At 46.8% G+C, this 17443-nt stretch overlaps 1 protein-coding gene across 2 annotated transcripts in view; it reads right to left on the bottom strand.

Moving 5' to 3' along the window:
• Nucleotides 1-17443, bottom strand: part of p4ha3 (prolyl 4-hydroxylase, alpha polypeptide III) — a 42272-nt gene that overhangs the window by 17028 nt on the left and 7801 nt on the right. For both annotated transcript variants that reach the window (XR_014620683.1, XM_084333296.1), the window contains exons 4-7: nt 15053-15202; nt 5749-5800; nt 3489-3652; nt 1550-1726 (exon numbers count right to left, since the gene is read on the bottom strand). Coding sequence is in view for 1 of the 2 variants with exons in the window: in XM_084333296.1 (XP_084189422.1) it covers nt 1550-1726; nt 3489-3652; nt 5749-5800; nt 15053-15202 (543 nt within the window). In the remaining variant the exon portion in view is untranslated. The remainder of the gene's footprint in view (nt 1-1549; nt 1727-3488; nt 3653-5748; nt 5801-15052; nt 15203-17443) is intronic.

The raw sequence follows: 17443 nt of genomic DNA, 5'->3' as shown, positions 1-17443 counted from the left end.
ATCACCAGTTTCATCATGATACGATACGATATCGATTCTTTGGACAACGATACGATATTTGCCGATATCACAAAGTCTCTCACGATACAATACGATACGATTAGATTCAGGTGCCTGCGATCGATATGAGATGATATCATATGCCCATTTAACACGATCAGTAACATTTAGATCAACAAAAAAAAGGTAATGAAAATATCATTTGACATTTGTATTTTTGAGCTCTTCCAGACATTTAAAGGAAATCAATCTATTGTTTTTAATACAAATAGACCTCCTGTTCACTGTAAAGTGCCACGTTTTTATATATTGAGCTTTAAACTTTAAGCTACATTTTTTGGAACTCAAAACTCACAACCTCCCTCTCCCAAACCGTTCCTACAACAATTTGTTGATGTTGCATGATCATGTATAGGCCTACATTTATTATGTATTATATTGTTTATGTTTAAATAACATTTAAACATCAAACTCCTCTGACCTCATCTGGTCTTTCCAAAGACGCGCGCACACACACACACACAGAAAGGGAGAATGCTATGCTGTAACATCTACACACACGGAGCTACTGCTGTTGTTCTTGGGCGGATATGAGACTCGCCACAGGATTTTCAAAATAAGAGTATCGATATGAATCGATCTTATTACATCGCATCGATCCGATTCGATTGTTGATAATTACATCGATGTATCGATCTGGATCGATGTATCGTCCCACCCCTACAGGACAGTATATATATGTCTGATGATAGCCATTGCCTTACTCAATAATGACTCAATACTCAATAATTACTCAATAATTATTAGGTCTCATAAGTTGTTGCTAACAATTCTTGGGTTGTTGTTACCATTTGATGCAGAGATGTGGTGCCAAATTTAAAAACCTTTCCAGAACTGATAAACATGGTCAAAAATCCTTCCAAAATAGAGACCAAGACCTTGAAAAACGATATTCATTGTAATTCCTTGAAGAAGAAAAAGTCCTGCTGTGATTTGGCATAAAAAACCTTTGACATCTGGAGATTGCATTTGTCGGAGAGTGGATGGTGAACACTTGTTCCAAAAATGGCTCAGAAACCACCTCTTATTTTCAATATACCTAGACCTATGGTCTCACTACATTGGAAATGGCTACTATGGGGACTAACATCATCATACATGGTCCATTGGATCCACAAGAGTCTCAGCTTTCCAGTTATAATATATGTAACGCCAAGACCACAGAAATAGGCAAAAATAACACATTTGTACTACATGCAATAAATGACATGGTTAGTGCCAAACGTGCACGGGATTAGCATGAAGTGGGCTGTAAAACGGAGATTCTTGGTTATCCATAGAAGCCATTGTCGTTCAGATATCCTGAATTGAGAGGTCAGGGGACCCCTTTGAAAATGGCCCTGCAATTCTTTCCCCTCGCCTAAATGTAGCCTAACTTTGGCGCATTTAGCCCCCTTCCCTTTTTACAGGCTGCTAAGAGCAAAGGTATGAACTCTAACCAACCATTCCTGACACGGAAGACAAGGCACATTGTGTGGAGGACACTTACACCTGGCTGGGCCACCAACTTGATGCTCTCCGCTTCTGTGTCACTGATGAAACTATGGTACATGACCACGTATGGCTGCAGGCATAGTACTTCACGTCTTATCGGCTGCAGCAGAAGCCCAGGACTGCCATTGGTGAAATAGTCGCAGAACAGTCTGGGGTTTTTATAATTCTTTGGCTGTGAAGAGAAAAATGCACCTGAAGTCCATTACTGAAGTTGAATCAGAAGAAAGAAGCTTAAATGTAGCTCCTTTCAGCCTCAAACCTAAATTTTTTTGCCTGCGTACATTTTGAGGGGAATGCCGATGTAAGCTTAAAGGGAAATACCGCTCATTTGAGATTTAACTATTCTACCGGCTGGAATAGTTAAATCTCTACTTTTCAACTTGATCATCTCTCCCATAAAGCTTTAAAGCAGAGCATCCAGAGTCTGTGATGAGTTCAACATGTACAGCTTGGAGCAGCTCCATTGGAAATCGAATGGAGACAGACATGAAGATCCACAGAACTTTGAATCTTTACAAACAAATATGATTGAACAGTATAATCATGTGGACTATTTTGAATCAGAAAATCTATTCTCACAGTCACCTTTTCCATCGTTTTCCAGTCAATTTTCTTGCAGCTATTCAATGGTATGGCCACTCAGGTTAGGGGTTGACACAAAAACCCATGTAGGGGACAGTATAATGTTCAATAATATAAACCTTGGCTTGGTTAAATTAAATCAATTGTACTAATGACCTATACCGTCAAATAATCTGGTGGCCATCTTGGCATTCCCCAATGATTTAAAGCAGTGGTTCTCAAACTACGGGTCGTGACCCAAAGTGGGGTCGTGGGTAGGTGACAATGGGGTTGCGCATTGGCATGTAAAAAAATAAAAAGAATAACTTTTTTTTTTATGTTCTGGCAAGATATTTTGGCTAAATATGTCTCGTTTTATAAATGTGTATTGATAACATAGTACTGTAATTAAATGTTCTAATAAATATGCATGATCAAGTTCGACAACGTGTGCTTTTATTTTGATATTACTTAATTCCATGTTGAAATTATGCGATACATTAAGTGTGGGGTCGCCAAAAACAATGCTAAATAAAATGGGGTCGTGGTATAAAAAAGTTTGAGAACCCCTGATTTAAAGGAACACGCCAAAATTATGGGAAATGCGCTTGCCATCTTCTCCAGAGTCAGACAAGAAGATAAATACCAATTTCCTCTCTGTGCCTTCAGTAGAAAAATGGAAGCGGATACGGACTATACTAGCCAAGCTTGAAACTCAGGGGAAGAGATGTTTTTGACCAACAGCTACTGTAGGCTAGCTGGTCCGTATCCGCTTCCATTAATTTGTGCTAAGCAGCCGGATAGCTTTCTTCTGAACGCACAGAGAGGAAATTGGTATCTATCTTCTTGTCTGACTCTGGAGAAGATGGTGAAGGGGTAGTGAAAGGGTTAACCTTCTGTAGTGTGGTAGTGAAAGTGTTAACCCTTTGTAGTGTGGTAGTTAAAGCGTTAACCTCTTGTAGTGTGGTAGTGAAAGGGTTAACCTTCTGTAGTGTGGTAGTGAAAGCGTTAACCCTTTGTAGTGTGGTAGTGAAAGCGTTAACCGTCTGTAGTGTGGTAGTGAAAGGGTTAACCTTCAGTAGTGTGGTAGTGAAAGCGTTAACAGTGATATAAATGCAGTTGCAGCAAGTCATTACTGCATGCTGCGCGGACAACACCCTGAAATAAACCTCTGTTTACAGATTATTGAGATAATCCCAGCGAGCAGCAAGAGAGGGCAAGCACCACCGGCTCCTCCCAATTCCTCCAGACCGTTGCTGAGTGAGATAATGTATTTTCCATTCTAAGGAGATGCGTCTCCCACACATGTTGGCGTGTGTTCCTTTAACGGTATCATCCCTATACAGAATATGGGTAAAGATCATGAGCCATACCTGAGTGCCTTGTGTCCGGCAGAGTCTCTCGTAAGTATTCCTGGTTCTTAGATAAGTGGAGTTGGGCCTCCGTAACCCGCTGCCAACGATGGGTATGGGTGGACTCTCCACAAGCAGCCGCTCGTATTTCTCCACATTCTGCAGGACTCTTCCATTCATGGGATCTTGGGGAACATGCATAACGTAAATATAGCAGGCACACGTCATGTATGGCTCATTCCAAAAGGCAGTTTGGAGAGGCAAGTGTTCACCTCGTGTAACGGGAACAAACGAGCCACACAGCTGCCTTACAAGACACTTTCAATGACGGTCATGCACGGTTCTCGGAATCTAAATAGGAAAGCGTTAATAGAAATGTAATGCATTGTTAGTATACCGTTAAAGTGTCAACATGGAAATGTATTCATGTGATTGTTCGGTAGGAAAATAGGTGTTGATCCGTTTCGATTGGTTGGGTATGATGTAATAGGCCAAATACAGGACAGTGATTAATCTAATCTACGAATTCCAATCTGGCTTCAGAACATCCCACTCCACTGACACATGCCTTCTCTATTTGAACGACCACATCAAGCAAGTCAAGAGTTTTATTTGTCACGGCATACGAGTATACAATGAAATGCGGGAAGAGGTGGACGCGGGCAAATACTGCGGCATGGTCATGCTGGACCTACAAAAGGCCTTCGACACTGTCAATCACACCATTCTGATTGACAAGCTAAAAGCAATTGGTTTTGATAGTCTATCAGTGAGCTGGATACAATCCTACCTGGAGGGGAGAGAACAGATGGTGGAGGTAAACGGTACCCTATCCCCCCCCCCTCACAGTGAACTGTGGTGTTCCACAAGGAAGCATACTAGGACCGCTACTGTTCCTAATTTATGCAAATGACATTTCGTCAGCTTGTGACTGCAACTTGTTCCTGTTTGCGGACGACTCAGCCCTGCTGGTCTCTGACAAGAACAAGTTACAGGTTGAAAAAACCCTCAGCTCGGAACTAGGCAAAATCTGCATATGGCTCGCTGATAACAAACTATCATTACACATGGGCAAAACAGAGTCCATTCTCTTCGGTACAAATAACAAACTCAGCAAGACCGACGGCTTCTCAGTTACAGTGGGTGACAATATTGTCACAAGGAAAGATGAAATTACCTACCTGGGTTCCATCCTAGAGGCTAATCTTTCCTGTGACAAAATGGCATCCAATGTAATAAAAAAAGTCAACCAACAAACTCGATTCTTGTACCGGATCTCCTCTCTGGTAAACATGAATACCCTGAAGACTCTGGCAGGAGCACTCATTCAAGGGTACTACGACTATGCTTGCACCTCATGGTACCAAAGCACCTCAAAGGTACTAAAAACCAAATTACAAACATCTCAAAACAAACTAGTCAGACTACTGCTTGACCTGACTCCTAGAACCCACCTCACCCCTGCCCACTTTGACAACCTAGGATGGCTTAGAGTAGACGACAGAGTACAGCAACTTGCAATGGGCCTGGTCTACAAGATACACTACACGACAAGGTACCCATGTACATGTCAAAATACTTCCCAAAGGTCAGTGAATACCACGATCATAACACCAGAGGGAGCTCCACAAATCATGTTAAACCCAGATTCGGCTCAAACAAGGGACTAAACACGTTTTGCAATTATGCCACATCAATGTGGAAGGCCCTACCCAAAGCTGTAAAGGAATGTGAATCACTACCCACTTTCAAAAACACTCTTAAAGAACACCTACGGGAGACTGCAATTCGAAACTGGTCCCTACAAATGTCCTAACCCAGTTGTACAGTAAATTACCAAGTATGGCTTTGTCAGTATTCCAATGTACAGTGTACAGTGTCGTCCCCCCCCCACCTCCAATGTACAGCCCCCCCCCCCCCCCCCCCCCACCCACCCAACCCCAACCCACCTACCCAACCTCCTCCAATGTACAGTTTTTACGTCAAATGTATATACACTCTTTTTCTGGACACTTTTTGTATCACAAACAGTACTGTATTTGCAAATCTGGTATGTCATAAATGTATAGATGTAGCAGTACTGTCTATCTGTATGTTGTGTGTGTCATATATGATGAATTGAAAATGGGGGACCCTGATGTAAACAAGACGAAAGTTTTTCTCTGGTCTCCATCCCCTTAACAATTGTATGTATTGAGCTGTACTGTACTGTACCCATTCTGCAATCTGTTAAGAAACTTTTCAATCAATCAATCAATCAGACTGTCCAGGACAGAATTACCATGGTGCAGCAACTCCTGAGACAGACTCAAAGCATAGGAGAGGTTTCCTGTCTGAAACAAACAAACAAACAAAGAAAAAACAAGAGGAATTCAGTGCATTGCAATAATACCAGGTATCACACATTTAATTTATTATGGAATAATCACATGTTCACCCTCTTACATTCCTTGTGCAATATTTATTGTAATCTTCCTTTACTCCATTTACAATAAACCAGTTTACTGGCATAAATTCTCTAGCATACAGAGAATTTAGTCTGGAACAACTCTAATGACCATCTCTCTCATAACAAAATATTAGGGACTCAGGTCCTGCTAGCCAGATGCAGTTTATCAGTATTCATCCCACACTGTTTTCTTATGAGAACTGCCTGACCTTTTTTTCTGTATGCAAAACCTTGATTTCTTTTACTATAAGGCTGAAAGTATCCTTGGCCTTGTGGCTACACTTCGCAGATTATCTTCCGCTCTCTGTATCGAACTGAGACTCTGTGTACAGAATAAACAATCTTTTTTCTCTTATCCATTGACTCAATCTCAATTTCTCTTAAAGGAACATGCCAACATTTTGGGAAATTAGCTTACCGTCTTCTCCAGAGAGAGACAAGAAGATAGATACCAGTTTCCTCTCTGTGCGTTCAGTAGAAAGCTATCTGGCTGCATGTTAGCCTAGCTTAGCACAATGAATGGAAGCGGACAATGACGGGTAGCCTTCGGGAGAGGTGTTAGTTGGACATTGTCTAGGCTACCCATCACTGTCCGCTTCCATTCATTGTGCTAAGTGTAACTGAGGGGTACAATTCCCTGACTGTATTACTAGATATGATACTTACTACCACTACCTTTGTACTTAATATTCGGCCACCCAGTACACGGCATAAATATATTATCATAAACACTCTCACGTAGATGAAACGGATCCAACACAAATGTACGAAGTCGAAGTATGCGTTTATTACTACACAGCAATGGTGTGTAGAGCAAGCACGTAATCACTTAATTACATTTATGAATTGAAATAGTATGCACTTTTATGGCAAAGAGTATTCGTCGGTATATCAATAGATAATGTCCAATCTCTGATGGCGCAGGTGGTAAATATACGACCTGGAATAGTTAAGGAATAACAGCAATGATACTTTAATGATTATATACTAGATACACTAAGGGGGGGTTAATCCGGTCGCTTGTAAGCCGACAGGAGTAGGAGGGGGGGGGGGGGGGGGTAGAATCCGGCTGCCTCGTCCGGCCAAGGGTATCCCAGGTGAACCCACTGTAGTGCCGTTCAATGCGCCGGCGATCCTTGGACCACAGATGAAAGCAGGTGGACTCTTTGTGGGCCGGCTCTCTCCGGTCCACGGGGGAGAGACGTGAAGCGACCTCGTCTTGCAGAGCGTCTCCTCACCTTGCGTCCTCTCCAGGGGGGGGGGTTCCAACACACGGCAGTGTCGGGGGTCTTTATCCATGGAATAATCAAAGTATACAAAGCATAATCCGTGCCTGGGAAGGCGGGCTGTCGTCGGTAGAATAATCCGGTATACAGGTCCACTCGCTCGTCGGCTCTGGGGCTCCTCGGGTGCAGCTTCACATGGGGTCAACCACCCTGGGTAAGCAGCCAGTTCTCTGCCCGAAACGATGGGGTACTGACTACGGTAGTATTCTCACCACACGAAGCACTATATATTAACAGACTATTATTAGCTTAATAGACTACGTCCAACTCGACGATATAGTGCCAAATATGACTATTCAAATATTAATATACACGATGTCTCAATACCGATGGTAGGCGAACTTGGCCTTACTCCCACACGTGGCGTCGCGGGGAGGCTTTACGTCTGTGACTCTATTGGAGGGTAAGAAACTGGACTGAAAAGAAAGTCCTACTTTAGTAGCGCAGTATATATACGCACTATGAACAAATAGTCCCATTAGTGGTGCGGTAGCCAGATTCCTACGCGGAACTAGGACTTGTTCGTACATGTGGAGCGGTACGTTTGAACTGGGTCTGAGGGGTATGGCAGCCTGGCACCAAGGTCTCGACCAATAGTAGAATGGAGACTATTATGGGATGTTCAGTAGGCTAGAATGGATATTCAATGCATATTGTACAAGGAATATACAAGGGATATCAAGGAATATTAGAGAATATACAAATACAATTAAATATATATATATAAATAAATATATATATTCGGTTTAATCTGGCCCTTCACAACAGCCACCCCCTGAATAGGTCCCAGACCTAATCAGTTAAACAGAGACAGATTAATCGCGTTGTCTATTTACACATAAGGGTTTGCTGTAGGGGTCAGTCAACTTCACAAAGTCATAGGGTTGTAGGGTCATGGTCATCATCGATTGTGTCTGGGAGTCGAGGCAGTTCTATGAGCCTCGCCACGGGACGGGTGTAAGTGCGACCCTGGACGAGCACTTCAGCTGCTCGGACCTTGCCGTCGGCACCGGTGATCACTTTGCTTACGCGGCCGGCCGGCCACATAGCTCTGGGCAGTGATTGATCAATAATCATGACGACTGTTCCTTCTGTCAAATTGTCTCTCTCCTTTACCCACTTCTGGCGGGTCTGTAGAGACGGTAGGTAGTGCAGTAGGAAACTGTTCCAAAACTTGTCGGCTAATACTTGGCTGTACCTCCACATTCGTCGGCCGTTCGCTTCTTCAGGCCGGTACATTGTCTGGGGTAATGCAGGATCTAGCCGCCCCATCAGGAGTGTGTTGGGGGCTCTGCGTAGGCGACCACCCACTCTGATGAGGGTATGAGCGTCGCTCTCGGGGGCCAGATGAATTAATCTGCTGTCGGATGGGACGGGCTTTCCTCCCTGTAGACAGGCCAATTCATCGGGGAACGAGTCTCTCTGGGCTCGCTGCAGTAGAAGCAATTCTGCTTCCTCGTAGTTAGCTGCTGACATATCAGCGGGGGACTTGCACTCCGGGTGGTACCGCAGGAATGTTCTTTGTTGTGCACTCTCTATGGACGTGCAATCGTCTATGTTAGGGTCGGTGGAGGCTACGGTGCTCAATCCACAGAACACAGACTTCTTATTTTCCACCTCCTCTGGACTTGCTTCCCTCGGGATAGGCATGGGCCACTGTCCTTCCGGGAGTCTTAGGAATGCGGGGCCGTCACTGTAGACATTGCGACGGGTGAGGTCATCCAGGGGCATCCCCCGGGTGATGACGTCAGCTGGGTTCTGTTTTGTATCAACGTAGCGCCACTCTGTTTCTCCGGTTAACTCTTCGGTTAAGTCTTGAATCTCGGTGACTCTGACTCCCACGAAGACTTTGTACTTGCATGAGTCCGATTTGATCCAGGCGAGTACCGTCGTGGAATCTGACCACAGGATTGTTCTAGACACCGGTATGGTGAGCTCACGTTGGATGAGCGTGGCTAGGTGCGCTCCGGCTAGGGCTGCGCAGAGCTCTAGACGTGGGATAGATTGTTGCTTGCGTGGGGCTATTCTCGAGCGGGCGAGGACAAATGCTGTGTAGATCTCTCCCCCCTGGTCTTGGGCCCGCAAGTAGGCTACTGATCCGTATGCGACCTCTGAGGCGTCACTGAAGACGTGTAAGTCCATTTTACATGTCTCTGGCCTCACCGTGGGTGGGAAGTAGCTTCGGCGCATATTAACGCCTGGGAGTGAGTGGAGCTCCATCTCCCACTCTCTCCAGGTGGATGCAAGGTGTGCGGGAATGGGGTCGTCCCAGCCCTGGTCCTTGTCCCACAATGCTCGTACAATCATTTTTGCCCTGGTGGTATACGGTAGAATACATCCTAGCGGGTCATATTGTCGGGCGAGTGTTGTGTACACACTCCGTCTGGTGGTCGGCGCCGCCGCCGGCCTTCTCTGCTCCGTAGTCAGGGGCTTGTGTCTGTAGTGAAGCGAATCTGTTTTGAATCGCCACACCAATCCCAGGGTCATCTCCTGGGCTTCTCCCGGGATTGTAGCCATCCAGGTCTCGCTGCTGGCTGCCTTGTCCTCGGAGGAGAGGCTGCGCAGTACTTGCGGATCGCTGCTGGCCCACTGCCTGAGATCAAAGCCGCCTTTGATCAATGAGGCGCGGAGTTTAATCAGGAGAGCCTCGGCTTCTTCTTGGGTTGAAAGGCTTTGTAGTTGTCTACGTAGAAGCTGTTCTTTACGCTGTGTCGGTCCTCTTCGTCCGCTGCTGGGTCCTCTGCTACATGTTTCTGTAGTGCAAATGTAGCACAGCAGGGGCTGCACGTCGTTCCGAAGGGGAGGACTTCCCATTGGTAGATGGCTGGGTGCTCATCTCCTGGCTTCTCTCTCCATAGGAACCGTAACAGGGGCTTGTCCGCCTCTACTAATCTCACCTGCAGGAACATTCCTTTAATGTCCCCGCTGATGGCCACCCTTTCCTGGCGGAAGCGGAGTAGAACGCCGAGTAGGGAGGGGCCGAGTGTGGGACCGGGCAGTAACTCTTTATTCAGATTTTGGGATCCGATCTGGTAGCTGCAGTTAAATACTATGCGGTCTTTACCGTTGTGATGGACCTTGTGGTGGGGCACGTACCACGATTCAGTGGTCTGGTCAGCCTCTTTAATGTCCATCTTTGTGACGTGTCCCGCTGTGATGAGCTTCTCAATCTCAGCGCGGTATACACTCTCTTGGGCGGGGTTCTTGGCTAAGCGCCGCTCCGTGTTCAGCAGGTACCGTTCTGTGGCGTCTGTCTTGGCGTGGAAAGTAGGCATTCCTTCTCGCCGCAGGAGTGGCGTGGCGTATCTCAACACGCCGTTGACCGGGACTCTCTTGGTCCCTGTCTCGAGGAGGTGAATGGCGTAAATGTCATCTTTAGAGCGAATGTCTTTCTTTCCGTTCTTAAAGGGCATTTGTTCCAAGGTCCATAGCCGCTCTACGTGTTGCAGGAGTGCGGTTTCTCCCTCTGTGACTCGGGAGTGGAGACATCTAGTGGCTGTACTTCGGTTGAGAGATTTGGCGAGCGGGCCTTGGAGAGTCCATCCCAAACGGGTCTCGACTGCTGCAGGACAGCCTCGGGGTCCGGTATGAACCCGGTCTATCGGGACAATGAGGTCTGCATGGTCGGAGCCTATCAACAGGGTCGGCATAGCATTGTCTATGAGCGGGATCGGTAACTTGCGCAGATGTGCATATTTCTCCATCAGCTTGGCGACGGGGTATGTGTACCGCGACAGTCCTATTTCTTGGCTGGTGAAAGCGTCTGCAATCTGGTACCGTCGCTCAGGCTGGCCGCTTGCTGCGATAGAGAATGAGACATTCTCGCCCTTTATCGTCTTCAAATCTCGTCTTATTGTCCGAATTGTCATTTGGGTTTCGCTTCCCCGCAGCCCTAGCTGGGCCGCAGCGGAGGCGAGCAGCAGGGTCTTCTCTGACCCGTCATCGAGGACGGCGTAAGTGTCCAGGACTTTATTCTGGTAGCTTAGTGTCACACGCACTACTTTTAGGAGTACTCGGGCTCCACTGCTGCTGGCGGGATCGATGTACATGACGCTCGCTTTGCGGCTGGATGGTGCGGGTGACGGGCGCCGTCTGTTACTGTCGTGAAGTATGTCCAGATGGGCTCCATCGCACTTGGTGCACCTTTTCTTTAAGCGGCATTCGGCTGCCATGTGTGAGCGCGCACAGCGAAAACAGCGCTTGTTGGACTTTATCCATTGACCTGCTTCCTCCGCGTTCAGCTTGGGGAAGGAGTCACATTGCGCTAGCCAGTGTTCTTTCTCACAGTAGGGGCACACTATCTTCCACTTCTCCGTTCTGGAGGGGGTACTGTGGCTCCTGCTGCTCGGTACTGACTCCGATTGGTGCATCACAGTCACCGATCTTCTTCCATCATTTAGTCGTCTGGTTCCTTCTCTGGAGCCAGGGGTGCTCCGTCCGAATGTATCTAGCCGTAGGCTGCTGACTTCTCTCGCCAGGAAGTCTGCTAGATCGAGGAGGTTCGGTTCGGGGCCATTCGGGTCTCTGTGGTCCCTCTGCCGCCTAAAGCGCTCCTGACGAGCGGGCGGCAGCTTCTCCAGAATCCTTTCCACATTTGAGTTGGCGTAAAGTTCATGCCTCCCCTTCTCTCTTTGCGCTCCCAACATCCCTACCAGGGACTGCACTCTGATGGACAGGTCGTCCAGTGCTCGATTGTCTATTGCTGGGGGTAAGCGGTCGATGTGTCGGATCTCCTGGATCACGTAATCCCATATGCGCCCATACCTCTGGTCCAATGCTACCAGCGCTGCTGTGTATGGGGTGGTGGAAGTCGCGTAGGCGAGCGCTATATTATGTGCGCGGGGTACCTTTAAGTGCTTCAGTAGGATGGCGTATTTGTGGCGTTCATCCAATACATCCACCAACATGGTCTCCAGACACATGCGGAGTTCTGTATACTGGGCCCGGTTCTCTTGGGTGAAGTCGGGCACCATAGGCGTGCCAATGTATGACGCTGACTGTGGATACATCGGCGAGCGTTGGGGGAGAGGCCTCCTAGGCGAGTCTCCTCCCGCTCCTTGGTATGGGCTGGTACCGGCAGTGTACCATGGCCCGCTTGTCCAGGTGCTGTTCCTCGGTGCGGGTCGTGCGTCGTGCTCACCCGTGTATAGAGTCGGGGGTCTGTAGCGCAGCTCCGCGGGAGTATAGCCTGGGCTGTACCGGACCTCCTGGTCCGGTAGAGTACTGTGCTGTCTTCGGGCGTGGTTCTCCTCCTCTTCCTCTTCGTCTTCAGTTAGGTCATCCAGTGCTTGTAGTCTCTGGTTTAGCCTCTCCACAGGATATGCTGCTCCTTCCCGGTTGCTAGGTCTCGCTTGGACCGGTGGGGGGAGGTGGTCTGTGGGGGGTATAGACCTCGTCTGTTGGTCAAGTTCAGGGTTGTTTACTCGGCTAGGGGATGCCGCCCTGGAGGTGTGTCTAGACGAGTTCCTGGAGCCTCTGGCGGAGGGAGAGGGTGTTGTCCGTCTGATCAGCTGTTCTATTAGTTGCGACTGCTGTCTGTCGCGCGCTGCGTCCCGTTGAGCACCGGCTCGTTCTCGGGCCACATTCTCTTCCATCTGAATGCGTCTTATTTCTAGACGTATCTGCTCGTGTTCGCTTCGCTGCTGGATCTGCAGTCGGTCGCGTTCAGCAGCGGCGTTCAGGCTGATGAGGAAGGCCTGCTGTAGGGTCCTCTCTGCCTCGCTGGGAGAAGGCGGTTGTATAGGGGAGCCTTCCCTCGGGGTACTCCTTGCGGAGCCTTGGAGCTCTATCTCCACGGTGCTCTCCCCGTCTTCTTCCGTGCCGAGTTCTCTCTCGGTAGCGTTGTATTCCTCCCGGGACTCATCGGGGACTACTTCTTCAGTACTGGCGGGGTGTGAAGTCATGTCTGGTTCCCACTGGTCCCCACCGTGAACTTGGTCAGTTACATTAGAGCCCGTAGGGGCCTCTATGGTCGGGGTAGTCTGGGCGTTGGGGTTAGACATACTTTTACTTTCTAGTTTTACCGCGTTTACTGTTAGTAGAAGACTAGGTTGTTGACTGACAGCGTAAGCCTCTAAGTACTGAGGGAGCCGTCGTTCGCGCTGCGGGCGTTGGTTAGGAGGATCGTTTCGTGGAGTGTTCATCATAGGCCATTTCAATATTAATAACACTATATTAATATTACACTGATTACCATCCGGCTCGAAGGACCAATTGTAACTGAGGGGTACAATTCCCTGACTGTATTACTAGATATGATACTTACTACCACTACCTTTGTACTTAATATTCGGCCACCCAGTACACGGCATAAATATATTATCATAAACACTCTCACGTAGATGAAACGGATCCAACACAAATGTACGAAGTCGAAGTATGCGTTTATTACTACACAGCAATGGTGTGTAGAGCAAGCACGTAATCACTTAATTACATTTATGAATTGAAATAGTATGCACTTTTATGGCAAAGAGTATTCGTCGGTATATCAATAGATAATGTCCAATCTCTGATGGCGCAGGTGGTAAATATACGACCTGGAATAGTTAAGGAATAACAGCAATGATACTTTAATGATTATATACTAGATACACTAAGGGGGGGTTAATCCGGTCGCTTGTAAGCCGACAGGAGTAGGAGGGGGGGGGGGGGGGTAGAATCCGGCTGCCTCGTCCGGCCAAGGGTATCCCAGGTGAACCCACTGTAGTGCCGTTCAATGCGCCGGCGATCCTTGGACCACAGATGAAAGCAGGTGGACTCTTTGTGGGCCGGCTCTCTCCGGTCCACGGGGGAGAGACGTGAAGCGACCTCGTCTTGCAGAGCGTCTCCTCACCTTGCGTCCTCTCCAGGGGGGGGGGGTTCCAACACACGGCAGTGTCGGGGGTCTTTATCCATGGAATAATCAAAGTATACAAAGCATAATCCGTGCCTGGGAAGGCGGGCTGTCGTCGGTAGAATAATCCGGTATACAGGTCCACTCGCTCGTCGGCTCTGGGGCTCCTCGGGTGCAGCTTCACATGGGGTCAACCACCCTGGGTAAGCAGCCAGTTCTCTGCCCGAAACGATGGGGTACTGACTACGGTAGTATTCTCACCGCACGAAGCACTATATATTAACAGACTATTATTAGCTTAATAGACTACGTCCAACTCGACGATATAGTGCCAAATATGACTATTCAAATATTAATATACACGATGTCTCAATACCGATGGTAGGCGAACTTGGCCTTACTCCCACACGTGGCGTCGCGGGGAGGCTTTACGTCTGTGACTCTATTGGAGGGTAAGAAACTGGACTGAAAAGAAAGTCCTACTTTAGTAGCGCAGTATATATACGCACTATGAACAAATAGTCCCATTAGTGGTGCGGTAGCCAGATTCCTACGCGGAACTAGGACTTGTTCGTACATGTGGAGCGGTACGTTTGAACTGGGTCTGAGGGTTATGGCAGCCTGGCACCAAGGTCTCGACCAATAGTAGAATGGAGACTATTATGGGATGTTCAGTAGGCTAGAATGGATATTCAATGCATATTGTACAAGGAATATACAAGGGATATCAAGGAATATTAGAGAATATACAAATACAATTAAATATATATATATAAATAAATATATATATTCGGTTTAATCTGGCCCTTCACAACACTAAGCTAGGCTAACGTGCAGCCAGATAGCTTTCTACTGAACGCACAGAAAGGAAACTGGTATCTATCTCCTTGTCTCTCTCTGGAGAAGACGGTAAGTTAATTTCCCAAAATGTTGGCGTGTTCGTTTAAGTTCATCGGACTTGGTGAAAGAATTTCCCACAACACATTTCAATGAGCACAGCCCTACAAAACTACACCTTGAAGTGAGAGAAGGCGAGGTGGTCCAGGGCGTCTTCCAGAGTCCCTTCGTTCTCTGTGCTCCATTCCCCTCCGGGCCCCCTGAAGAGACGCACAGACTCCTCCAGCCATGGCACCGAGTGGTAGTAATCCTCCTGCTCGTACGCCACCTGACAGAGAGCGACGTTTTCATTATCTCAGTGTGAAATTATTTTCCACTGAAAAGAAGCAGTTGTAGAACGCGTACACGAATAAAAAGAAAATACACACACACTGTTCAAAACTGTTCATACTTCACTGTTCATACTTTTTGCACATTAGTGCTCAATTGCACAGCCCTGTTAAATATTCCATCCCACTGTATTTTTTCTTTTTATTCGAATTAGTAATAATAATAATGTCTTGAATTTATATAGCACCTTTCACGTACCCAAGGCGCTTTACAATAAAAAGGGGGACAGGGGAGGATAACGGTGACCTAAACTAAGAAACAAAATACAAAAACAGAACAGAGCAAACAGAACAGAACAAAAAACAGAATAAACAAAATAGAACAAACAGAATGAATAGGATGCTCAGGAGCATCAGAGACCATAGGCCTGAGTGAAGAGGTAGGTCTTCAGCAGGTTTTTAAAGTAGACAAGAGAATTGGCATTTCGATGTCCATGGGGAGGGAGTTCCAAAGGATGGGGGCAGCGACACTAAAAGCCCTGTCCCCGAAGGTCCACAACCTGGCTTGTGGGATGGTAAGTAAGCCTGTGTCAGAGGAGCGGAGATTCCAGGAGGGGGTGTAAGTGTGGAGAAGGTCGGATAGGTATTGAGGGGCAGTGAACCCATTCAGTGAAGGTGTATGAGGGTATGAGATACAAGACTGCAGTACTAGTCATGGCTAGTCTATAAATCTGAGAGTTTAGGGCAGCTGAGTCACATTAGTTTCTTATCACTATGCTTGTGACGTGAGACACGGTTTGTTCTAAAATAAATAAATAAAATAAAGTAAAACTGAACTGAAACTGATCTTTTTAATAACCTGTGTTGTTTAACCCTTTCACTACTAGTACAGACGGTCTGTAGTGTGGTAGTGAAAGGTTAACCTTCTGTAGTGTGGTAGTGAAAGTGTTAACCCTTTGTAGTGTGGTAGTGAAAGGTTAACCTTCTGTAGTGTGGTAGTGAAAGGGTTAACATTCTGTAGTGTGGTAGTGAAAATGTTAACCCTTTGTAGTGTGGTAGTGAAAGTGTTAAGCATTTATAGTGTGGTAGTGAAAGGTTAACCTTCTGTAGTGTGTTAGTGAAATGGTTAACCTTCTGTAGTGTGGTAGTGAAAGTGTTAACCCTTTGTAGTGTGATAGTGAAAGGGTTAACCTTCTGTAGTGTGGTATAGTGAAAGGGTTAACCGTCTGTAGTGTGGTAGTGGAAGTGTTAACCCTTTGTAGTGTGGTAGTGAAAGGGTTAACCTTCTGTAATGTGGTAGTGAAAGCATTAACCCTTTGTAGTGTGGTAGTGAAAGGGTTAATAATGCAGCACATTTGTTTGTTTATTTCTTTACCATATTTAGTCATAATTTTCTTTCCTCGACTGCTGCGAGGGAGTTTAGCAAAGGGGACGGCCATAGAAGAATCACGGAATCACCCAGCTTTAGCAACTTCTCTGTGCGTGAGATGTGAGAGCTTATGCGAACGACGTAGTGGAGAGGCGTTTTGGCCGATGGTACTAGGAAATACCCGTACCAGACTGTAGAATAGTTTTGTTCCAAGCCTATTAGTCATTTCTATGATGAGAGGAGAGGGAGAAAGAGAGAGTCTTGGAATGTCTGGGAATTCAGTTCATGCTAAAGAGACCATACTGTTCTATAACAACAAAAGAAGAAAACGCAGCGTCAGTCTTGGGTTTCCCTACGATAAATTCCACTGGTCATGGAGACTGTGACTGTGCGTGGCAATGTGTGGGAGACGCATCTCCTTAGAATGGAAAATACATTATCTCACTCAGCAACGGTCTGGAGGAATTCGGAGGAGCCGGTGGTGCTTGCCTTCTCTTGCTGTTCGCTGGGATTATCTCAACAATCTGTAAACAGATGCTTATTTCAGGGTGTTGTCCGCGCAGCATGCAGTAATGACTTGCTGCCACTGCATTTATAACACTGTTAACGCTTTCACTACCACACTACTGAAGGTTAACCCTTTCATTACCACACTACAAAGGGTTAACACTTTCACACTACAGAAGGTTCACCCTTTCACTACCATACCACAGAAGGTTAACCCTTTCACTACCACACTACAGAAGGTTAACCCTTTCACTACCACACTACAAAGGGTTAACACTTTCACTACCACACCACAGAAGGTTAACCCTTTCACTACCACACTACAGAAGGTTAACGCTTTCACTACCACACTACAAAGGGTTAA

The sequence above is a fragment of the Notolepis coatsorum genome (genome assembly GCF_963971535.1).
Source record: "Notolepis coatsorum genome assembly, chromosome: 1".
Classification (NCBI taxonomy): domain Eukaryota; kingdom Metazoa; phylum Chordata; class Actinopteri; order Aulopiformes; family Paralepididae; genus Notolepis; species Notolepis coatsorum.
Note: the sequence above shows the minus strand (reverse complement) of the source record. Positions and strands in the feature narration are given on the sequence as shown.